Source organism: Bufo gargarizans, chromosome 1 (assembly GCF_014858855.1).
Source record: "Bufo gargarizans isolate SCDJY-AF-19 chromosome 1, ASM1485885v1, whole genome shotgun sequence".
Classification (NCBI taxonomy): domain Eukaryota; kingdom Metazoa; phylum Chordata; class Amphibia; order Anura; family Bufonidae; genus Bufo; species Bufo gargarizans.
Genome location: NC_058080.1, coordinates 175,128,732 through 175,154,730, shown reverse-complemented (window position 1 = coordinate 175,154,730; position 25,999 = coordinate 175,128,732). Strand labels below are relative to the sequence as shown.

The following is a 25,999-nucleotide window of genomic DNA, read 5'->3' as shown; positions in this document are numbered from 1 at the left end:
GTAATCTTCTTCTGGTGAAGCCATTCCTTTGTTGATTTTGATGTATGCTTTGGGTCCTTGTCATGCTGAAAGATGAAGTTCCTCTTCATGCTCAGCTTTCTAGCAGAAGCCTGAACGTTTTGTGCCAATATTGACTGGTATTTGGAACTGTTCATAATTCCCTCTAGCTTAACTAAGGCCCCAGTTCCAGCTGAAGAAAAACAGCCCAAAAGCATGATGCTGCCACCACCATGCTTCACTGTGGGTATGGTGTTCTTTTGATGATGTGCAGTGTTGTCTTTGGGCCAAACATATCTTTTGGAATTATGGCCAAAAAGTTCAACCTTGGTTTCATCAGACTATAACACCTTTTCCCACATGCTTTTGGGAGACTTCAGGTGTGTTTTTGCAAAATGTAGCCTGGCTTGGATGTTTTTCTTTGTAAGAAAAGGCTTTCATCTTGCCACTCTACCCCATAGCCCAGACATATGAAGAATACGGGAGATTGTGTCACATGTACCACACAGCCAGTAATTGCCAGATATTCCTGCAGCTCCTTTAATGTTGCTGTAGACCTCTTGGTAGCCTCCCAGACCAGTTTTCTTCTTGTCTTTTAATCAATTTTGGAGGGAGTCACTGTTGTGCCATATTTTCTCCACTTGATGATGACTGTCTTCACTGTGTTCCATGGTATATCTAATGCCTTGGAAATTATTTTCTACCCTTCTCCTGACTGATACCTTTTAACAATGAGATCCCTCTGATGCTTTGGAAGCTCTCTGTGGACCATGGCTTTTGCTGTGAGATGCAACTAAGAAAATTTCAGGAAAGACCAACTAGAGCAGCTGAACTTTATTTGGGGTTAACCAGAGGCACTTTAAATGATGGCAGGTGTATGCTGACTCCTATTTAATATGATTTTGAATGTGATTGCAGATGTAATTCTGAACACAGCTACATCCCCAGTTATAAGAGGGTGTGCACACTTATGCAACCAGATTATTATTTTTTTGTTGTTGTTTTCTTCCCTCCACCTAAAAGATTTCATTTTTTGTTTTTCAATTGAGTGGTGCAGTTTATTGGTCACATTAAAGGTGGAAAAAGTTCTGAAATGATTTATCTTTGTCTCATTTTTTTACAGCACAGAAACCTGATATTTTAACAGGGGTGTGTAGACTTTTTATATCCACTGTATATATAGCTGCGCTACTACTAAGGAACACCTTCTCTGATTTCAGCCAAGGGAAGGTTTAGCTTACAGATGCCGTGGCCACATTTGAGGCATAACGCTGATCTCAGACATTAGCCTAGGCGGCTATGGATCCACCTGTGCTTGTGGGCGGGCACCATATTTAAATTGATGATTTCCGTTGTACATGTATGGTGGATGTCGTCAGGGGATTAAAGACTATAAAGGCATATAATAATAGGGCTAAATATAGTGCAGTATTTTATGCACTACCATTACAATTTAGAACTGAATATTGTATGTGTCACCACAGTTTAGTTTAGTTTTGTACATTCCCTCTTAATCTGTTAGAATTTGTAATAACCCTACATTATATATATTATATTGCACTGTACAGCATTTTAAAGTATTTCTAAGCTAATTGTAACCTAATTTTGTTTATCTTTTTATGTTTTGTATAACAATAAAAACAATGGGCCAGATTTATCATTAGCTCAGGTCAGAATAATGGAGTGAAAAAGTCCCCAAAAAAGTCCCAAACGCTAAAACTGCGCACAAATTTGCACTATGCTCGCCAGTATTGGGACTATTTAAAAAGTCGCTAAAAAATCACAATTTCACTCCAGTGAGGACCATGCTTATCTTATGAGACTTTTTAATAGAACATGCGACTTTTTCATAAAAACTTGCAACTTTTTTGTAAAGATGTACGACTTTTGTAAAGCTGCTTACTGACGGATAAACTGCTACCGTCAAATCACATTTATTACAGTCTTAAAGGGGTGATCAGAAATCTGACTTGGCTAAAACTGACTTTAGCCATATGTTAAAGTGGAGTAAGCTGTCAGAGTCATGATAAATCTGGCCCAATGTTCAAAAATGATTTATGTTATATATAAAATCATAAATGCAAATACATTTTCTTTAACAAATGCATTTATAAATTAAATAAATACATAACTATTATATATTTAATAAGAGGGATCACCTAGCTGATAAACATACAGGGCACACTTTTCAACCCTTCCCTATAAGGGTATAGTAGAGCTGACTTGTTTTTTTGTATCAGCTGATGAACTGATGACTTCATTTAAAGAGATCTTTCTGCTGACCTGCTCACTTTAAGATGAAGAGGCTTGACAGATTTCATGTTGCTTAACCATTGCCCCTCATAAGGCATACCTAATGCATACTGCACTCATAAAATAGGAGTTACCTGTTTTAGAATTAAGCATAAACGTTTCTTTGTCTCCGCTGATAATTCTATAGGATATGGATTGGTCAGATGGCCTAAAGTACTTGGCCTCTACTTTCACCACTGCTGTACCTGGTTATAAGAAGTAAGAAATAAAAATAATTTATATAAAAACAGAATTGTGAAGAGTATATTCCAGGCAAAACGTTAATATTGGAACTTTCTAAAATAGTATAAAGTCCAATCAGAGAAGATAAAGAATAATACAATACAATAAATACACACATACAGGCATGCTAATTAATTAAAAAAACAAGCCTACTGTCATGTTATACAACCCCCCCAACTATCGCCCACCATTCATTATGATATAGTGACCCTTCTAGTCACTCCAGGACCTAAGTATAACCACAAACACTGTAACCTGGTGGGTACACCCCTGGTTAGAAATATATACACAATATTCATATGCAAGTGGATTACAGGTATATAACTTCTATAAGAATTACAGTTCTTGTTTCTGCGATATTAACGTATTAGGTTTACAATACTCAAAATGTCCCCAATAATGACATTATGATGATGCTGACCTGCTTTGCTATTTTCCAATATGTTTACTTCATAAACATTCTGCACAAAATAAATATCCTTCTCCTGGCCTTCAAGATCGATGGTCACAAGACATGTCGATGTTCTCACTGGGTTACCAAGATCTGAGGCCTGCACTTTGAGAACTGTGTTCCTGAAGGTATGAGAGATTGTTTTCTGAAGTTTAATCTCTCCTGTATCCTGGTCGATAAAAAAAAGTGGATCCGTTTCGACTAGACTATACACCACTGTTCCATTCAAGCCTTGATCTGGGTCACTTGCACGTACTGTAGCAATTGTTGTATTCACTAAGGATTGGTGGGAAATAAGACCTTGTACAAGATCCTCTGAGAATAGAGGCATGTTATCATTGATATCATCAATATGAACTAACACTTTGACGGTGGAACTTAGTGGACCATATATGCTACTGTCACTAGCTGCCACCCGGAACGCATATTGATGTTTCGATTCTCGGTCCAAGGTCTTCGCAGTTACAATGTTTCCAGTTGCATAGTTTATAGTGAAAACACCTTGGGTATCATCAATCAAGGAGTATGTTACTTCACCATTTGAGCCTTCATCTACATCAACTGCATGAAGGCTAAGAACCATTGATCCAACAGCTAGATCCTCTCTAACAGATGTGCGGTACTGGCTCTTAGGAAATGTAGGTGGATTATGATTTTCATCCAAGACTTTAATATGCAGCTTGGCTGTAGTACTTCGCTGGGGACTGCCCAGGTCATGGCATTCCACGATAATGGTGAAACTGCTGACATCCTCTCTATCTAGGCTACGGGTGGTCCAAAGCTCGCCTGAAGTGTTATTGATGGCAAAATATCCGCCCGTGTTTCCACCTTTAAAAGAAAATAGACATAAAACAAAAACTGACACTAAAAGACAGTGGAAATATATATCATGGCAACACCATAAAAATATGTTCTGTCCAATAACATGAAACATTTCTGCTTGTACAGCAAATGTTTAAGTGTCTCTGGCATGTGACTGCCTTCTGTTTAAAACCTGTATTTCATTTAAATCAGTGGGTGGCACTGACAGTAACTTAAGAATGCCTTATCCATTACCAAGAAATGACTTTTCCAGATGTGAAGCATTTTTTCAATTGGACACACCCTATAAAATGCAGTATATATATATATATATATATATATATATATATATGTATATATTTTCAACAAACAATGCAGTGCTCTCTCCTACAGATACCCAAAATGATGAAGTTTGGTATCCTCTTCTCTACCACATTTGCTAATAAGGTCAAAGTTTTCCTACAGAGACTAGGGAACACTGCTTATGAAGACATACTTAAAGGGGTTCTAAGGTCTGAATACTTTTGTAATTGCACTCAATTAAAAATGTACCATAGCTACAGAGTTATTTAATAAAATTTAATCCATCTGCTTAGTGCCACCTGCTGTTTGTTATTTTTCAAATTTTTCTGTCCACCTCAGTGAGGTGGACACACACGCTCACTTCCATCCTTCAATTGCCACAAGCTGCAGAACTAACTGCCAGTTTTAAATAAATCTAGGAGAGCAATTGGAACAATGAGTGGGGACAGCTCTGAATCCATGTGAGGTACAGGGCTGGTTCTAGCTCTGTTAGAAAGAGATTGTCATGTACTAAATGCGGTCTGACAGTTATCATGGTGTAACCCCTTTTAAAGTTTTTACATTTTATCCTCTCAAAGAGGACCTGTCATCACTCCTGACAAGTGTCATAAGGAAAGATGCCCCAGAACTGTTATTGCCTGGGGAACGCAAGTAGTTACTTAAATAGACATGTCAGGAGAGGAGACAGGTTCTCTTTAAAATTCTGTCACTGTGCTTATATCTCAGGGATCATGGTAGGAGCTGACCACGTATATAGGTGCAATATAGAGACTGTATAGGAGATGTATCAAAACTGGAGAAAAGGAAAATTGACTTAGTAGGCCATAGCAACCAATCAGATTGTTTGTTTCATTTTCCAAAGGAGCCCTGAAAAATGAAAGGTGTTTCCTTTTGCACCAGTTTTAACTCTCCCCCTTTGTGTCACCCTAGAAGTCAAGCCAGATTTATTTGGCAAGTGTGCAATAGTGAGATAGGATATAGAATGGCTTGTCCGTAGGTTGGATTGTTCACAATAATGTGCTTGGGGAAAGGAGATAGTGGATACACATTTGTTGCTGAAGAGAAAGTTAAGGGATTAAGAGTTCCGTTCTCTGAAGAGTCTTTCTGATCTTAGGAAGAAGCTTCCATGAAGGTTATTAGACTTCCATACTAGCCGGTTGGCATTCTGAGACTTGAGTAATGGGTTTGAGATATTGTGTAGACCACCCAGGATCCTGATGATTGTGCAACTGGATAGAATCAATTTACATGAGAGGACAAATTTGTGGCAACCTTCAGACGATCTCAAAACCAGAGGAAAATGCTTCAGTTTTATCCCCATTCATTGTCAATAGGGACAAAACTGAACAAACCGGAACGTAGTGCACCAAAATGCATTCCGTTTTGATGTGTTCCCATGCTGGACACGAAAACTATGTAAGTCAATGGTACTGGATCAGTTTTGGACATGAAAAAGAAATGGATCCGTTGCCCATTCACTTAAAATGGTATTTAATGCATGTCCATTTTCGATATAATACAACCGGATCCATTCTGAACAGATGCAGCCGGTTGTATTATTCAAATGGATGTAAAAGTAGTCTTATAGTGGAAAAGGAAGAATGAATAGGAGGGGGATGTTGTGATACATAAGGTAGTCATAAAACAGTACAATTATACACACAACGCATGACCTAGAACATACAGGGCCCAGGGTCAGGGAGATGGTCCTGAAATTATAATAAATATGCAAATATGGAGCTTATGTCAATGAAACTATTGAAACCTTTCAATGAGGTATTATTACATAAATGTTCCAAGCATAGTGTAGGATATTCTCTATATTCTCTATATTATCTGCTATGATTTACTAGAATGAATTTTAAGGAGAATTTTAGGCGCAGGAGATTTACGATATTTCCCGGTTTGAAAATTGCCTTTCTGCTATATCTTTTGACATCGGCAGCGCGTAGTTAATGAATAGTGATGAGCGGAATAGGCAATATTCGAATTTGCGATAGAGAATTTTTGCCCGATTATTCGCCATAAATTCGTAAATGCGATAATTTGTGATCTACAGTCATTGTTTACTTGATTTTCGAAAAAATCGGCAATGTAATAAATTTGAAATAAATTCACGATTAGAATATTCAACACTATTCGCAAATACGAATATATAGCACTATATTCTAAATATTCGTGAATTCTCAAAGTGGCGATATTTGCAATTAAAATTGGCGATTAGAATATTTGCGCTCAACACTATTAATGAAGGAAGTCACGTGTTGTGAGTTGGCATGGTGGGTATATAAGATGTGTGTGAAAAGCTGTCTGCATGGGTAAAAGGGGTGATCAGAGTTGCAAAAAGAGATTATTATTGGCAGCATTTCTGAAACTGCGCAGTTTGTGAATTGTTCTCATCCAACTGTAGTGAAAGGGTATTGTGAGTGGACAAATGGCATTATTGTGAATCAGCAACATGGAATCTGTGGAGCATCATGTACCATTGATCTGAGAGGTGAATGTTGAATATGAAGTGAAGCCGCTCACCACCAAAATGAACCAGAAAGCTATCAGATGTGTGTCAGAGAAGCGTATTGTGTATGGGGCTCTGAAAGAGGTGGACGGTCACTGCTAATGAAGTTGTATCAGCAGGAAAGGCTTCAATTTTCGCTGCAGTATCAGAATTGGACCTCCGCTTATTGGCAGAGGATTGTCTTCTCTGAGTCTCGTTTTCTACTTCATCGAATGGATGGACTTGGTGTGTCAGGCAAGAAACATCAGAAAAGAAATGCCCTGCAACCATTACTGGAAGAACACACGCTGGTGGGAATGTTTTATTAGCATTCTCTGGGGCCCTTATCCGTGCGGAAGGTACTGTCAACCGATTTGGCTGTTACTCTGGATATTAGCTGGTGGTCATGATACTGTGAATCGACTGTGTAAATTAAAAAGATGGAGTAGGTAAGCAAAATGTGTGCGTGTGTGTGTCAGCTCTTCTATTATTTTACTACCTATAAAAATACCATTCTTAGATTATTACTACATGTTCATTGCTACATGAATAAATCCTTTTGACTACATGAGTATTCTTAATGTGCACATGGGACTGCTTTGCAAGCGATGCACTGGTCAAACTATGCAGGGTTGCTCCGCAATAATATTTCTGAGAATGGTGACACAACTTCTCTGTCTAAACAATCAGGCTTACCTAGAAGAGACAACTATTATAACTAACATCATGTGAAGCTTGGTTCTATGCCTTACCAGTATCATACAATATTTCAAATAGAGGAGACTTGCTTGATAAAAATACATTTTACACAAAATCTGAAATAGATCTAAACAAGATACTAAATTATGTGATAGCGAACATTGAGAAAACAGGAAACAAATTTTAAGGGTAGAAAGTTCCTGAGATGTCTGACATATAATAAACTGATCAGCACTAGTAAAATCCCGAGTGCAATGCTGATTTAAACATCTGCTCAGACAGTTTAACAAGCATCATTAATTACCAATTATTTGGAATTGTATTCTGCCATTGTTGCCAGCATCCTTGTCTATGGCCAGAACTTTGTGAATTATTCCCAGATCTTGGTTTTCAGGGACATGGATCTCAGCCTCAGGAAGTAAGAGCTCAGGAGCATTATCGTTCTCGTCCAGCACGGTACACACAACGGTCGCTGAACTGGAGAATGATGGGGATCCGCCATCTGTCACCAGTACTAGTGATGAAGAAATGCCAGTAAATGCACAGCCAGCATAATAAAAAAGGAAAAAAGTAAGGAAAATACAGAGCAAATGTATTTTATTACTAAAAGATAATGGCTCCAAACAACAATGAACGACTAGATGTAGCACAGTCCAAGTCTTTCTGAGATACTGCAGCATCACCCTAGTTCCTGTCAGAATATACTGTATGCTATACAACCACACAAGAGGATGGAGGGTTCAAGATACAGCAGGGGAGGCTACACCGCACAATTAGGCAGACTTACAACATTCAAGAGAGTAGTGAAGCTGGGTGACAACCTCTTTGGGAGCTGTAATACCACGCCTATTAATTGAAATTGATATAACTAAGAAATGGTTTCATCAAACTTTCAAGGTCTATTTTAGAGAGGATTGATCTTTAAAGACCTTTTTTTCACTTTTTCTTATTGATGGCATATCATTAAGATAGATTGAAGGTAGTGGCAAAGGTGCTAAGGAAGCAATGATTCCTACCGACTCTTATAGACTGTCTTCAGGAGTCCCATTGTTGGCTCAGGATAGGCAATGGCTGACCTGTCTGCTTCGAAAACAGAGTGGAAATAACAGGAGCCAGAGGATACCAAGGCTTTTTCAGCATCAATGTCACGTTCTCTGAGCAATAGTTAGAGATCACAATAGTTGGACTCCCCTGCTTGGACTTTGATGGTGTGCCCTACCCATATGGATACATATAAATGTACTATATTGAAGGGGTTGTCCTGGGATTCTTTAGAAAGCACTCAAAGTGGGATGAAAATAAAATAAAAGTAGGCATACTCACCCTCACCAAGCTCCCACAACTCCTGATCTGATGCTTACCAGGTCCCCACTAGTCTCTACTTTTTGATCCTGTCTCTACACCAGGAAATGCTTGGAGAAGACAGCTCAATCACTGTCCACAGAGGTGAGCCACCAGCCCTGGCATGACGAGAGCAGACCAGTAAGTAGAGACCAGCAAGTACACAGTTAGCGCTGGAACAAGAGTAGCAGGGAACTGGCTTTGTTTTTTATTTTTTTACTCCCCTGGACAACAGCTATAAATCAGGAAAACCCTTTAGGATGGCTAGAAATAGTGACTAGTCTAAGGTTTTTAAAAAATGTACATTTACAACGGTGTTTGCATATGTACGATATCAGGATGACTCCAGTCATGAAATTTTCATGTTGTGTTTTTCTTATTGAGCAATCACATAAAAACATGGTATATGAACCCATACAACCTCTTCCATGTCTAATGAAAAAAGCTGAAATGACTTTCCAATAGGTTTACAGTACATCCACAGATATCTGCTGAGAGGGCAGATTAACTCACAATACTCCAATGTCCTAGTTGTAGGACGTTAGTGCGGCCTAGTACAATATATACAGTGCAGTCGTCATGGTCAGTGTAAGACTTACCCCTAATAATAAACTGATCCTGTTTCTCTCTGTCAAATGATGCCGCTGTAATCAGCTCTCCAGTATCAGGATTTATTCTGAAAAATCCATGTGCTGGACCTGGCAACATGTGATATGTCAGTGCAGCATTGACTCCTGAAAAATGAAACACACAGGAAAGGGGTCACTTTTTCCAATGGCACCAACAGTTATTTATGATAATTATTTTCTGAATCCAGAATAACAAATCCAGTGCTTGCTTGTGCTATCAGACTAGATTGAAAAGACCTATCATGGGACCACAAAATCCTACAGGGAGCTAAGCCTCTGAAGGGATAATTGGGCCGGTCCTTAGTACAGCCTATATAGTCCAATAGCAGACCACTCTTACAAAAGCTAACAGCAGAAGACGACACTTACTGCCGGGGGGGAACTTAAAGAGGGAATGAACTTAGATAAGCCCTCAGTGTAAGTTTCCTCAAGCAATTCCTATAGAATATATATCGTCGGCCTCTGAGCTCTGGGAGGACACTTTATATACACATTCTTCATCCATGAAACAAGAACCAAGCTCAGAATGGTAAACAAGGAAATACATATTCTATTGCACACTAATGTTTGTGCTATGCACAATAATACAAGTAGTGATCCACCATGGTGCCTCAGTGGTTAGCACTGGTGCCTTGCAGAACTAGGTTTGAATCCATCTGCATGGAGTTTGTATGTTCTCCTCATGTTTGTATGGGTTTCCTCTGGGTATTCTAGTTTCTTTTTACACTCCAAAAACATACTAATAGATTAATTTGGAATTTAGATTGTGAGCCCAAATGGGAAAGTGAGATGTCTATCTATCTACAGCGCTGCAGAATATATTGCTGCTAAACAAATTAGTAAAAGCAAGAAAAAGGAATAAACATGGGCTGCAGGTGATATACTATAAGCATGAGCAACCTCCGGGCACTTCGCAGAGAGCTTTTACCCTCTCTGAAGTGTGAAGAACTAGAATTATAGGGAGGATAATATTTTATAGTTTGTGGTTACATAAAAATTTAATTTAAGGAAAGTAGTTGAAAGACTAACGTAAGACTGGACAACAGCGCCACATAGTGGTTAGTCGTGGTAAAGACACAGGACGTTATTCTGCTGCAGTCATTGTTACCATTTACTGTTACAGCGGATGATATAAGTAAACCATCTACTAATATATTATATTTACTGTCAGATGAATGATGAGAAGGGCATGGTGTGATAGAGGAAATGCACTGCTTTAAATTTACAATCAGGTGAGACAAGGAGATCATGCTGTGATTTCTCCTGTCATAATGACTGACACTTTTTAGAAGCCCTTTATAAGTCAGTGGGCTCTATCAGGCGCCACTGGGGTGTAATGGATCCAACACAACATTGTCTATTCTTTATATACGGAAGCTGCGATGCAGTGAACACAGCCCTGGTTACATTTGTTGCTAGGAAAGCTGAGTTACAAGAAACAGAGCTATCATCTCAATAGTGGGTATTATTCATCTTTTCCAGAGAAACATATCTGCCTTTTTATACAGCAGAATAATAGTAAAGAATGCATTAGTAAACAAAGCATAGATTCGATTGTAAGCTCTTGCGGGTAGGGTTCGCTACCCTACTATACCAGCCTGTTGATAGTTTCTTGTAGTTTCTTGTTTTTTTATATTTGTGTAACCATGTCTGGATGTACAGTGCCATGGAATTAATGGCACTTTAAAATACTATTACTAATAATAATAATAATAATAATAATAATAATAATAATAAAACAAGCATATTTTTCCTTCCATTTTGGTTTCAGGCTAAAATTCTGTAAGGGGATGCCCGCAGCGAATACATCAAAAACAGTTTTAATGCACAAGTTTAGTAGTTTTCAAAGCACCTGTAATCAGTACATTACGTTGGACTTATGAGGCATCTGTCAGCAGACTTGAAACTGGCTGACCTGTTGCACCAGGTGCAGAGAAAGCAGAGCCTCTGGGTGAGAAAAATGTGGTTTTAATACATGCAAATTAGCCTCTAGGAGCAAGGGGGGCGTTGCCATTGCGGAGAGAGCTGAGCCCAATGCTTATAGAGGCTCATCTGCATATAATAAAACTTCATTTTTCTCAGTAATATGGGCACATATAAACATGGGACCAACACAGATGCCTTCAGCTGCCAAGTGCACATGTAACAGGTCAGCCAGTTTCATAGCTACAAATCTGCTGACAGATGTCCTTTCACAGTGCTTCCACACAAAAGTTGCGATTTGTCATAACTGGTGCAAAGTAGAACTGGCTTAGCTGCCCATAGCAACCAATCAGATTCCACCTTTCATTTTTTAGAGCTCCTGATTTTTTGGGGGTAGTGTTATTAGTGTTTTCTTTTCTTCATAGAAATAAGTCTACAGGCAAGTCAAAAGTGTCAAAAAGAGTAAAATAAAGCCAGGAAACTGTCTTAAAAAGTTACTACAAAAAAAAACTCTGTGGTGCATGCAACCATCCTAGTGGTAGAGGATAATATGAAGATTCCGAGACAACCCTTCCCAGCATGTCCTGTAACTATAGGATTTGCTTGTATTTTCTTTTACACTTGCATGTTGATTTGAATTTTGGGAAATAGGTCAAACCAGATCTCATAAATTGCCAGAATACTGAAAAAATAAGCCAAATCGCTAATCCGATTTATTGAAATCTCAGGTACCTGAATCACTGTCCTCTGCTTCAACCTTCATCACATGCTGTCCAGGCTCTAGGTTTTCAGGAATGGCCACTTCATACAAGACTTGTTTAAATGTCGGTAACACATCATTTACATCAGCAACCGTGACTGTAACAATCTGTGTTGCATACAGAGCTGGATTTCCATTATCGGTGGCCAATATGGTTAAAGTATAATGTTCCTGGATCTCACGGTCAACTGCTGCGGATAAGCTCAGCCATCCTAGAGAATTAAGATTTTAAAAAATATAAATAAATAGGGTTTGTCCTATGAATTATTCAGATGAATAAACTGCAATAAATATATGATATACTGTATATACAACAAGAAATTTGGTAAAAAGAGGTTAGCTTAGTAACAATGAAGAGCCTGCAGCTCTCGCATGAGTGCAGCAGCACCATCAAACAGCAAATCGGCAGGGGTGCCAAGGCTTGGACATCCACGGATCTGATATTGATGGCCTTCCTTAAGGATAGGCAATCAGAAATGTCATCTTGGACAATAATTTAAGTAACAAAACTATAAAACTAAGGAATTTTATGTGTCACAGACATGTCTGAAATTGACATTATTTGCAGAGTAACATAAGCTGGAGGAGAATAATTCTCTTTTGGTAAAGTTCCAATCTTTCAATAGGTTGTACTGCTGGTTAGTATATTTTTTTTTACAAAAGGGTCAGAACGGCAAAATTTAACAAAAAAGTAATACTCACCTACCCAATGTCCCCAGCTTCCGTTCCAACCTTCCTGAGTTCCTCACTGGTCTCTATTTCCTTTGCTCTGTCAATACACAGGAAATGACCTCTCAGCCAATCAATGGCCGAGGCAGGTCACCACTGTGGCCACTGATTGACTGAATATTGAGAGGAACCAGGAAGCAGAAACCAGCAGGGATGCAGGATGTGTCAGAATAGTAGTATTATGTATTTTTATGCAATCGGTCCTTTAAAAAAGATACCAACAGGAAAGCCCCTTTAACATTGGCTATATAGTCAGCAAGGGCAAATCTAGCATCTTCTGTTTTTACATTACTGTTCAGTTCAATTGGTCTTTCTGATATTTTTTACAGCAAGAATAGAGGAGTCAAGCTAAACCATGGGAACATGTCTTGAGCCCTCAGCGCTGGAGTGAGATGAACCTAATTTATTAAGAAGTAGACTATAGTGTTGATCGAGCACCAAGGTGCTGGGGTTCTCGAGTAGAACACTTGGGGATGCTTGGGTGCTTGCAGCAGCACAATGGAACTCAATGGGAGAACCCAAGCATTAAACCAGACACGCCCTGCTCTGAAGAGGGGAGGGTGTCTGGTTCATAGGAAAGGTCAGAAATTGATGTAAATACCACTGAAATGGTCAGGAACAGCATGGGGAGGATGTCTGGATGCATCTTGGACTCCCAGGTCGTTTCTGGGAACGATGTTGTCCGAGTAGTACACCACTTTAACAGACTGACAATAACACGCATCAAACCGAAGATAAAATCGATTTTAGTGGAAAAATTGTTAGAAAACATTCTATCCTGTATATTTATATACACTAAGTGAAAAGGCACCCCAATACCTCCTTTATTACACATAAAGGAGGGCATAATACACACCCTTGATGCCCTGCTGGTGACCCTCAAAAACATTAGGTGCAAGGGCCTGCTGGTGACCCTCTAAAAAATTAGGGTCGTGGGCCTGCTGCTGATCTGACCATCTAAAATATTAGGGGTGAGGGTTTGCTGTTGATCTGACCATCTAAAAAATTAGGGGTGAGGGTCTGCTGCTGAGCTGACCATCTTAAAAATTAGGGGTGAGGGTCTGCTGCTGAGCTGACCCTCAAAAACATTAGCGGGGCAGCCTAATAAGCATGTGGATATGATGGTAGAGCAGGGAGACGAGAAAAGGAAAACTGAACCATATACCTTTTTTTGTGGTGGAAGGGGTGCATGGGAATACAGTGTATTCAATACACCATAAAAGCCACATTTAAAGTGCCTTTATCTTCAGCAGCTTAGAGTAGAGTAGTCAGGGGCAATTCAGGTCTTGTTCATTTTGATAAGAGTCAACCTGTCAGCAATTTCAGTTGACAGTCGGATGAGCTTATCAGTTATTATGCCCCAGCAGCACTAAATACCCGCTCTGACAAAACACTGGCGGCAGGGCAGGCTAGCACCTCCAAGGCGTAGGGTGCCAGTTCGTGCCACATGTCCAGCTTTGACACCCAATAGATGTAAGGCACAGAGGGATCATTGAGGATGCTGACACGGTCTGCTACGTTCTCCTTCACCATCTTCCAAAACTTTTTCTCCTTGTGACACTAGCTGCGCATAAGGGTGAGGGTCCTCGCGGGTTGTCATGAAACAGTCCCAGGCCTTGGAGAGCATTGCATTGCCTCTGTTGGAACTGCTGTATGTTCCCCTCGTCTCCCCTCCTCAGTTGCTCAAGCGTTTTCAGCTGGAAATTTTTTGGAGCATTTTTTCCACAAGGACCTTCTGGTATTGCACCATTTTGCTAGTCCTCTCCACCACAGGAATGAGAGATGAGAAGTTCTCTTTGTAGCGGTGGTCGAGAAGGTTGAGCAACCAGTAATTGCTGTTGGCCAAAATGCGTTAAACGCGAGGGTCACAGGAAAGGCAGCATAGCATAAAGTCAGCCATGTGTGCCAGAGTCCCAACAGACAAGACTTCGCTGCCTCCATCAGGAGGATGACTCTCAATCTCCTCATCCTCTTCCTCCTCTTTGGTAGTATGTGTACTACCCTCTGTAGCGAAGGCAACCATCTCCTACTCCTCCTCCTAATCATCATCCAATTTGCGCTGAGAAGATGAACGGGGGGTGGTTTGGCTATCACCCTGTTTACTGTCTTCCCCCATTTCTACCTCTTTCACATTCAAAGCGTCCGCCTTTATTGTAAGCAGCAAGCGTTTCAGTAGACACAGAAGTGGGATGGTTGCGCTGATAATAGCGGCATCGCCGCTCACCATCTGTGTTGATTCCTCAAAGTTGTGTAAAACCTCACATAGGTCAGACATCCATGCCCACTCGTCGCTTGTGAAGAGCGGAAGCTTACTGGAAAGGCAACAACCATGTTGCAGCTGGTATTCCACTACTGCCCTCTGCTGCTCACAAAGCCTGGCCAACATGTGGAACGTGGAGTTCCAGCGAGTGCTCATGTTGCACAACAGTCGGTGAGCTGGCAATTGCAAGTTCTGCTGCAGCGTTGCCAGACCGGCGGCAGCTGTAGATGACTTTCAGAAATGGGTAAACATGCGGTGCACCTTAACCAGTAGCTCAGGGAAATTGGGGTAGATTTTGAGAAACCTCTGAACCATTAAATTGAACGCGCAGGCTCGGCATGGTATATGTGTGAGCTTGCCAAGCTCCAAAGCCGCCACCAAGTTACAGCCATTATCAGACACAACCATTTTTGGTTGTAGGTTGAGTGGCGAGAGCCACAATTCAGTCTGGTCCCTTATACTCTGCCACAGCTCTGCAGCGGTGTGCTGTTTGTCAGCTAAGTAAATTAGTTTCAGCACGGCCTGCTGCCGCTTCCAGACTGTAGTGCTACACTGCTTCCAGCTACTGACCGATGGCTGACTGTTGCTGCAAGATGAGAATTCAGAGGTGGAAGTGGAGGAGGAGGTGGAGGAGAAGAAGGGTGGGTTGCAGCCACTAATGTAGGTGGTAGCAGAAATCCTGATGGGAGTAGGGCCCACAATCCTTGGCATCAGTAGCACCTGTGCCTTCCCAGGGTATGACTCGCTCCTGGCCTCCACAACGTTCACCCAGTGTGCCGTCAGGGAAATGTAGCATCTCTGGCCAAAAGCACTTGTCCATGTGTCAGTCGTTAAGTGGACCTTTCCAATAACTCAGTTGGTCAGGGCACAGGTGATGTTCCAGGGCCAGCAATTTCAAAAGGTGCGCATTTAGTGCTATGGCCTGTGGGTGGGTGGCTGGGTATTTGTGCTTTTGTACAAAGGCCTGGGGTATGGACATCTGTACTCTGCGCTGGGACACAGAAGTGGATGTGGTATAAGATGGTGCTTGCGAAGGTCCTGGTGCAGGGCGGGAGGCATCTGGGCCTGCGTCTTGGACAGGGGATTGGCCAGGACGTAACACAGGGGAAGAGGAGGCAGTGGTGTGACCCGCAGACACTGATTGTGGACCCAGGTGTTCGGCCCACCTATTAGAGTGCTTTGATGCCATGTGGCGGATCAGGCTGGTGGTGGTGAGGTTGCTAGTGTTCACGCCCCTGCTCATTTTGGTACGGCACAGGTTGCAAATGACAATTCTTTTATCGTCCGCACTTTCCTAAAAAAAGTGCCAGACTGCCAAACACCTACCCTTTGGCATGGGACATTGCCGAAAGGGTGTGCTCCGGGGAGCAGTTGCGGGCCTGTTTTGTGTGGTCCACCTTTTTCCTCGCTCGGCTTGCCATCTTCCCAGGTTGGGTCAGTGATTTCATCGTTCACCATCTCCTCTTCCACTTCCTCACTCTGGTCATCCTCCTGACTTGCTGACCTAACAAGAACCTCACTTATTGACAACTGTGTCTAATCCTCATCATGAACAACTTGAGACACTAATTGGGGTTCTTATTGGCAACTGTGTATCATGATCATCATCATCCACCCCGTGAAACACTAATTGCCGTTCCTCACTGTCACCTTTTTCTCACTGTGGATGCTCAAGAGTTTGGGAATCAGTGCACAAGATCTCCTCATGTCCCTCTTCAGGCCAAGTCAAGGAATGGCGATGAAAAGAGCTCCTCGGAATATCAGAGTGTGGGATCACTTGTTTGCCAAGACTCTCCATGGTGAGAGGAAGGAGGATCAGGGAAAGGATTTGGTTGACCAGACTCTTGGCTACAGAGACTGGACTTTGTGGAAGACAGGGTGGTGCTTAACCAACTGGAAGCATTATCTGCTGCAATCCAACAGACCACCTGGTCGCACTGATATGACGTCGAGAGTGATGTCCTGCGCCACCCTGCAAACTGGGACATGAAGCTAGGTATCGTGGATGAGTGTGTTTCTTGTGCTCTGGCAGCAGGCACAGTTTCACCGCGCACAGGGCCACGGCCTCTGCGTGCACCATCAGCAGCACGGCCACTTCCCCGTCTCTTACTGCTCGCCTTCAGCATATTAAATGGTATATATGCTTGCAAGTATGTCACACGTACAGTAGCGCAGGTTTTTTAAGTATATGCAAAAATAAATTAGACTGAATGTCACCGATTTTTAGGATAGGCAAATGTTATACAGGAGATTTAGCACAGGTAATGACACTGCCACCAGCAGCGAAAAAATTAGACTGAAAGTCACTGATATTTAGGATGGGCAAACATTATACAGGAGATGAAGCGCAGCTAATGTCGCTGCTACCAGCAGCAAAAAAATTCGACTGAATGTTAATGATATTTAGGATGGGCAAACGTTATACAGGAGATGTAGCACAGGTAAGGCTACTTTCACACTAGCGTTCGGGCGGATCCGTTCTGAACGGATCCGCTCATAATAATGCAGACGGAGGCTCCGTTCAGAACGGATCCGTCTGCATTATATTAGCAAAAAAAAGCTAAGTGTGAAAATAGCCTGGGACGGATCCGTCCAGACTTTCAATGTAAAGTCAATGGGGGACGGATCCGCTTGAAGATTGAGCCACATTGTGGCATCTTCAAACGGATCCGTCCCCATTGACTTACATTGTAAGTCTGGACGGATCCACACGGATCCGCACGCCTCCGCACGGCCAGGCGGACACCCGAACGCTGCAAGCAGCGTTCAGCTGTCCGCCTGTCCGTGCGGAGGCGAGCGGAGCGGAGGCTGAACGCCGCCAGACTGATGCAGTCTGAGCGGATCCGCTCCATTCAGACTGCATCAGGGCTGGACGGCTGCGTTCGGGTCCGCTCGTGAGCCCCTTCAAACGGAGCTCACGAGCGGACACCCGAACGCTAGTGTGAAAGCAGCCTAATGTCGTTGCCAGCAGCAGCAAAAAAAATTGACTGAATGCCACTGATATTTAGGATGCGCTAACGTTATACAGGAGATGTAGCGCAGGTAATGTTGTGTCATTAGCGGCCAAACAATTGCACGCAATTTAGCGCAGGTTGCGCTAATAATATATATGGCAGCTAGATAAAACAATAGTCCTTAAAAGGACTATTGGGTCTCTAACACCTTTCACCAGTAAAACCTGCCTAACAAACAAACCAATTCCTATCCCTACACTATCTGTCCCTTCTGCTGCAGCTCTCCCTGACTAGGACTAAGCCGAACCACGTGTCATCGGGTGCTACAGTCAGGTCCATAAATATTGGGACATTGACACAATTCTAACATTTTTGGCTCTATACACCACCACAGTGGATTTGAAATGAAACAAACAAGATGTGCTTTAACTGCAGACTGTCAGCTTTAATTTCAGGGTATTTACATCCAAATCATGTGAACGGTGTAGGAATTACAACAGTTTGCATATGTGCCTCCCACTTGTTAAGCGACCAAAAGTAATGGGACATAATAATAATAATCATAACTCAAACTCTCACTTTTTAATACTTGGCTGCAAATCCTTTGCAGTCAATTACAGCCTGAAGTCTGAAACGCATAGATATCACCAGACGCTGGGTTTCATCCCTGGTGATGCTCTGCCAGGCCTCTACTGCAACTGTCTTTAGTTCCTGCTTGTTCTTGGGGCATTTTCCTTTCAGTTTTGCCTTCAGCAAGTGAAATGCATGCTCAATCGGATTCAGGTCAGGTGATTGACTTGGCAATTGCATAACATTCCACTTCTTTCCCTTAAAAAACTGTTTGATTGCTTTTGCAGTATGCTTTGGGTCATTGTCCATCTGCACTGTGAAGCACCGTCCAATGAGTTATGAAGCATTTGGCTGAATATGAGCAGATAATATTGCCCGAAACACTTCAGAATTCATCCTACTGCTTTTGTTAGCAGTCAAATAATCAATAAATACAAGTGAACCAGTTCCATTGGCAGCCATACATGCCCACGCCATGACACTACCACCACCATGCTTCACTGATGAGGTGGTATGCTTAGGATCATGAGCAGTTCCTTTCCTTCTCCATACTCTTCTCTTCCCATCACTCTGGTACAAGTTGATCTTGGTCTCATCTGTCCATAGGATGTTGTTCCAGAACAGTGAAGGCTTGTTTAGATGTCGTTTGGGAAACTCTAATCTGGCCTTACTGTTTTTGAGGCTCATCAATGGTTTACATCTTGTGGTGAACCCTCTGTATTCACTCTGGTGAAGTCCTTTCTTGATTGTTGACTTTGACACACATACAACTACCTCCTGGAGAGTGTTCTTGATTTGGCCAACTGTTGTGAAGGCTGTTTTCTTCACCAGGGCAAGAATTCTTCGGTCATCCACCACAGTTATTTTCTGTGGTCTTCCGGGTGTTTTGGTGTTGCTGAGCTCACCGATGCATTCCTTCTTTTTAAGAATGTTCCAAACAGTTGTTTTGGCCACGTCTAATGTTTTTGCTATCTCTCTGATGGGTTTGTTTTGTTTTTTCAGCCTAATGGTGGCTTGCTTCACTAATAGTGATAGCTCTTTTTTATCTCATCTTGAGAGTTGACAGCAACAGATTCCTAATGCAAATAGCACACTTGAAATGAACTCTGGACCTTTTATCTGCTCATTGTAATTGGGATAATGAGGGAATAACACACACCTTGCCATGGAACAGCTGAGAAGCCAATTGTCCCATTACTTTTGGTCCCTTAACAAGTGGGAGACACATATTCAAGCTGTTGTAATTCCTACACTGTTCACCTGATTTGGATGTAAATAACCTCAAATTAAAGCTGACAGTCTGCAGTTAAAGCACATCGTGTTCGTTTAATTTCATTTTCATTGTTCTGGTGTATATAGCCAAAAATATTACAATTGTGTCGATGTCCCAATATTTATGGACCTGACTGTATATAGCACCTGATGACGCGTTCCAGACAGCCAATCACTGTAATGCCAGTAGCCAACATTGCTACGGCATTACAGTGAGTGCCAGTACCTCCGCGCAGGTTTATTGGCTGCATAGCAGCCAACAAAAGTTCGGGGAGGAGACTCTAGCATCACGCTTGAGCACACGCGGTGTTCGGCCGAACACCGCAATGTGCCGAGCATCGCGATGCTCGAGTAAAAAAAAGTGTTCGGCCGAACACCGTGATGTGCGTAGCATCGCGATGCTCGAGTAAAAAAGTGTTCGGCCAAGCATGCTCGCCCAACACTTGTAGACGCCTCTTAATAAATTGGGCACAACTCTGTCAGTCTGTGTGTCAGAAACTACTAGGGGCTGGTGCAGATTTCAGCTATAACATACAAGAAAATGTATTGGCTCAATATTGGATATACAATCAGAAAAGGTTACTCCTACCATATCTACCCTATACTGTACTAGAAGATTTTCTGATGACAGATTTGATTAGGAACTAATTTATATTCTAAACACCTCTATAAGACAGGTTCAAAAACAGCAACAAACACTAATTGGACCCAAAATGGGTTAAATTTGCAGTAAGCCTTTCATTTTATAGACAATTATATGATATCAGCTATATAATTATTTACTGCTAAAGTAGTGAACTGTAAAAATCAGTTAAGGAGAATTTGTAAATTTAATTGCTTCCTGGCTGCCATATGGCTATTTACATCAGCGATCGGGACTTTAAAAATGGAGCCCACTCACGAGCGGAGCAGGTGCCATAACCAGTTGTTTCATACTGAAGGCACCCGCGGCTAATGTCCGTGACCAGCAATAATGCCGGACATTTAACACTTCAGATGCCGTGGTCAATCCTGCACTTCCGGGTATGCTCCGGCTGCCCCCGGCAGGGATCAGGGGTGCCAAAGTGTGTTAGCTGCAGCCCCTGTCCCCCTATGTGACAGGAGGCTGCTGCTTAGTCATTTCTATGGAGCCCCTGCCTGAAAAACACTTAAATCATCATAGACTTCAATGCTAATGCTAATGAGAAAAGCAATCCAATGATTGCTTGTTATAGCTCCCTATGGAAACTATAAAAATAAGTGTAAAAAAATGTTATTTATGTTTTATAAATTAAAACAAAATTTTAAAAATTAAAAATTCAAATCACCCCCCCATTCCCCAAAATGAAAAAAAAAATGAAAAAAATAATACACATCATAGGTATCCCAGCATGCAAAAATGCCCATACCAAGTGATCAAATAATCTTACACGCCCCAAAAAAAAATTGTCTTCACATAACTCTGCATACATAAATATGAAAAAGATATAAGGGTCAGAATATAGAGATATAGAATATTATTTTTAAGGTTTTCATTCTTTTTCAGTATACAAACGCAATACAAATATACATATGTGGTATTGACAGATTCGTGCTGACCTGGAGAATAAAAGTAACTGGTCAGTTTTATAATATAGGGAACGCCGTAAAAACAAAACCCAAAACAACTGTTCTGGAATTGTGTTTTTTCCAGTTTCACCCCATTTATATTTTTTTCCTGCTTTCCACCACATTGTATGCAACCATCAATAGTGCCATTAGAAACAGCGTTTTGTTCTGCAAAAAATAAGCCCTCATACAGCTATGTAATCAGAAAAATAAAAAAGGTATGGCTTTGGAAGGGCTGGGAGTAAAAATCAAAAACTAAAAAACAGAAAATCACCTGGTCATAAAAGGGTTAACATTAAAGTAGTTGTACATGATTAGAAAAACATGGCTGCTCTCTTTCAGAAGAGTGACACTCGTGTCCATTGGTGGTGTGTGGTTTTACAGCTCATCTCTATTGAAATGAGCGCAGCTGAGCTGCAATACCACACACAAACTGTGGACAGTTGTGGCACTGTTTTTGGAAGAAGACACCCACATATTTATAATCCAGTGCAACCTCTTTAAAGGTCCATTCACACATCCGCAAAATGGGTCCGCATCCGTTCCGCAATTTTGCGGAACAGGTGCAGGCCCATTAATTTTCAATGGGGCCAGAATGTGCTGTCCGCATCTGCATTTGCGGATCCGCACTTCCGCATCCGTGTTTCCATTTCCGCCAAAAAATAGAACATATCCTATTCTTGTCCGCAATTGCCGACAAGATTAGGCATTTTCTATTATAGTGCCGGCGATGTGCGGTCAGCAAATTGCGGAATGCACATTGCCATATCCGTGTTTTGCGGATGCGCGAAACACTTACGGACGTGTGAATGGACCGCAAGACTGTATAAGTCTCTTTTCTATTGCACTATGTAAAACTCGCCTACGTGGCAGCTAAAATGAATACGTTATAGATAGAATGCTTATAGGCATACATAGTGCATATTAGGCATAGGCGTTTATTTTAACAACCAAAAAATAGAGCTGAATCTATTGACAGCACAATAATGCTACAAATGTGATAATACCCTGCCATATACACCTCATCTATTATCATTATTTGACAAAAAATAAAGCATTCCCATAAATTACAAGCAGATGTGTTGAGCATCACCATAGCCAAGTCTGAGTTTTGGCAGCTGTATGATCAGTTTGAAGTGAGAGCATGGATCATCTTAAAAACTGTCTTCAGAAACACATTTTCCTATTTCCACTACCAAGTTACGAAAGTATCTACTGCCATATTTGATTCCAAGGAAAATTGTCTCTCTTGAAAAATTAAGTATAATACCTGTTATTTCATCCAGTAAAAAAACTTGCTTTGAATTTCCATCCATAATGTGAAATGTTATTTTTCCATTCTCTCTCTCATCCGGATCTTCAGCCACCACCCGATGTATGAGCGAGCCAATTTCTGTGTCCTCTATTACAGAAGCAGCGGGCAATGATAGGAAACTTGGAGGGTTGTCGTTGACGTCTTGAATGATAATCCGAGCTGTCAGTGAACAGTGTCGGCGCTGTGTGATATTAGCTGCCTGGTCTGTTGCAATAACTGTCAGAATAAATGACTCCTTTGTTTCTCGATCCAAAGCTCGGTTTGTAGTTAAAGTTCCATCCCATTTGTGAATAACAAAGGGATTTTCTTTTCTAGGATCAGAGTTTAATGAATATTTAATTTTGCTGTTTGCTATGTTGCCATCTCCATCTTTTGCCTTAAATGTATACAATATTGTTCCAATAGGGGCATTTTCTGCAATCCCTATGACCACAAGGTGGTCAGGAAAGACAGGATAATGGTCATTTTGGTCTTCAACATCAACTTTTAGGATGACAGAGTGGTTCTGAGAAAGTACCTTGTTATGATCTTGTATGCTAAGACTTATCATATATTGAGGATTTGTTTCATAATCTATAGTTCTCGAAAGGTAAATGTCACCACTGGAACTATCAATGGCAAAATGACCATCGTGGTCTTCTTCGGATAGACGATACATGAGCTTCGAATTATGCAAAATCTTATCTTCATGCAACTTCGCTGAGCCAATCCTTTGAGCAGGTTTCATACTTTCTGGAATCTTTACTGTCTTGACCTCAATCAGATCTTTTAATTTCTCTGTGGATGTTGAAATGACCTAAAACATAGGATTCATAGTTTAGAAGACAAATTATTTATAATATCCAACTTCAAACCATATGCTAGTTTCCTCTATAACAGCACTGGTGACAAACACATTTCATAGTCTGAGGAGATTTAAATTGGCACTCTACATTTTACTAATATTTCCTATATAATGAGAAAATATAAAGACTGGCATATTTGTTATACATCTGTTAAGGCATATAGGGGCACGTCCATCACAACGGGTATTTTTAACTCAATATTCACAGGAAACAGTTTAAAAAAAAGTTTTTTTTCAGCAGTACAATGTCATTGAAGATTAAATGCTAAATATTGTCCTTCTGTAGCAGTCAGCACAAATGATTAGACCTCCTATATAGATAAGTAGTCCATTGTCTTACTACTACTCAGTGGGGTACACACATTCCATGGGGCCCCGATGCAAAACTGATCTATGGGGCCCCACTCCAGTGTGATCAGTTGCCTTCAGAAGTCAACAGTGATGCCAAATGATTTACGTAATGGTGCAATTCCTCAATAGTGCTGTAATGTTCTATTCTGTGTAGAAATATTTTTATAAATTACATTAAATGGGATCTCTGCCTGGACAATCTCTAACTTGTTAGAAACGTCCCTTGACAATAAACTGATCACAAAGTCTGATCAGGTCCTCCAGAGCAAGAGACCCTCTGTCTTTTAAATTATGCTTGTAGTGAAAAGTTTTACAACAATTCAGACATTAGTTGTTCCTATTTTACATTCCTTAATATAAACACGAAAAAGGGTAGGGGGTCTGGAAGTGCTGGCATGACCAGAGAGCGCAAGTCTCAAAGTGGTCACATAACAGCATAAACAGTAGATGAGAAAATGAGAAACAATATTATTCTCGCATATATGCTGGCACAGGTACCATACATAGAAAAAAAGAGGGGTTAGGAATAGCTAGATGGAAGGGAAGAAGGAGCTCCTATTATAAATGTAAAGTGATGGCAAAAGAGTCAAAACTGTTAAAATGACTAGGCCGGTGTCCTCATAGAGAACTAACTGCTAAAAAACTGTTGTAACCATAAGCTTGTTGCCCCTTGTTTAAAGGGGTTTTCAGGAATGATTTATAATGGCCACCAGCAACCTGTCCTAGAATTGAGCAGGACAGTGTTTTTTTCACTTGCAGAGCTGGGTGAGGGATGATGTCACACCACCCACTACATTCTGGCACTTGTATATACTACATATTGGTGAGTTTTCCCATCAGGCTGCTCAGCCATGATGGCATATCATAGCCAGGATCACATCATTGCCATCTATTGTAGAGCAGTGTAGTGTGGACCCTGCCCCTAGACAGCTCCTTTAAGTGGAGGCAACCAGTCCTGCTCACATTCTAAGACAAGTTGCTGTCGGCCATTTTAAATCTTTCCCAGAGAGCCCCTTTAAGTTACAACTGTGTTTATCTGATTCCTTCTGCTATCCTACAGTCGGAAACCACACATTCCATTCAGGGTCAAAAAGATTCTTACTTATAGGAAGAGGAACTACAAAGTGATGTGTGACAGAAAGTAAAGGAAAATGGCTGCCCCCATGGTTAGTACTTTAACTAAAGTACCTTGAGTTCTGAGCTATAGTTCCAAACCTGATTTCAGCTCCACATAGCTATGGTCTATACTAAATATATTAATAGACGGTACAAATAAATATGACATTGTATTTGTGAAGGTCAGTAAGCAGTCTTTTTTTCCACAATATATATTAGAGTAGCGATATATGTCTCCTTAGACCAGGGTTTCCCAACCAGTGGCTCTCTGGTTAGCAATGGCAGATACTATTGTCCTTTAGTGACACCAGGGAAGTTATAGTAGAGAGAAAACGGTATCACTTGCAGTTAACTCTAGAGAACAGGGCCTATGACCCATCATACCTCCAATAGGCTGTTTCCATTTTCAGATTGTGTTGGGGATTTCCACCTTATTTTAAACAACCTCATACTCTGCTTGTTTCACTAAGGCCTAATGCATACGACCTTTTCCAATTTCTGGTCCGCAAGTTGGGGATTTATAAAATACGCATGAGGTCTGTCTGTCATCCATATTTTTTCTGCGGGCCCATTGACTTCATGTTCTGTCGTTTTGCGGAACAGACATATGGATGCGGAAAGCACACGGATGATTTCTGCATCCATATGTCCGTTCCACAATACGATAGAACATGTCTTACACTTGCCAGCAAAATGCGGACCACACACCCACTCAAGTTAATGGACCCGCAAAAAGGCAGATGAATCACAGACAGTATCCATATTTTGCGGATCTGCAATTAGCAGACCTCAAAATACATATGGTTGTGTGGATGAGGTCTAAAGCTGAAATAAGGTGACTGCTCGTTATAGTGTAACATGATTTTGCACTTTTTTTTAAAACTTGTTTAGTTACCTGAATGTTAACTATAACATATTCCTCCAGAGCGGGGGTGCCTTGATCACTTGCAGTGATTGTTAATTGATAGTGGGATTTTAGATTTGCTGATAGTGTCTGGGTAGTCCATATTTCCCCACTAGTAACGTTAATAAAAAAATGAGCCAGGTCATCATCTGTAAAGATCAAAA

The 25,999-nt window shown here is 41.1% G+C and overlaps 1 protein-coding gene across 1 annotated transcript in view; it reads right to left on the bottom strand.

Moving 5' to 3' along the window:
* Nucleotides 1–25,999, bottom strand: part of DCHS2 (dachsous cadherin-related 2) — a 394,236-nt gene that overhangs the window by 43,678 nt on the left and 324,559 nt on the right. The window contains exons 8-14 of the mRNA XM_044300255.1: nt 25,827–25,984; nt 22,576–23,416; nt 11,906–12,145; nt 9,221–9,355; nt 7,585–7,794; nt 2,954–3,811; nt 2,385–2,495 (exon numbers count right to left, since the gene is read on the bottom strand). Coding sequence (XP_044156190.1) covers nt 2,385–2,495; nt 2,954–3,811; nt 7,585–7,794; nt 9,221–9,355; nt 11,906–12,145; nt 22,576–23,416; nt 25,827–25,984 — 2,553 coding nt within the window. The remainder of the gene's footprint in view (nt 1–2,384; nt 2,496–2,953; nt 3,812–7,584; nt 7,795–9,220; nt 9,356–11,905; nt 12,146–22,575; nt 23,417–25,826; nt 25,985–25,999) is intronic.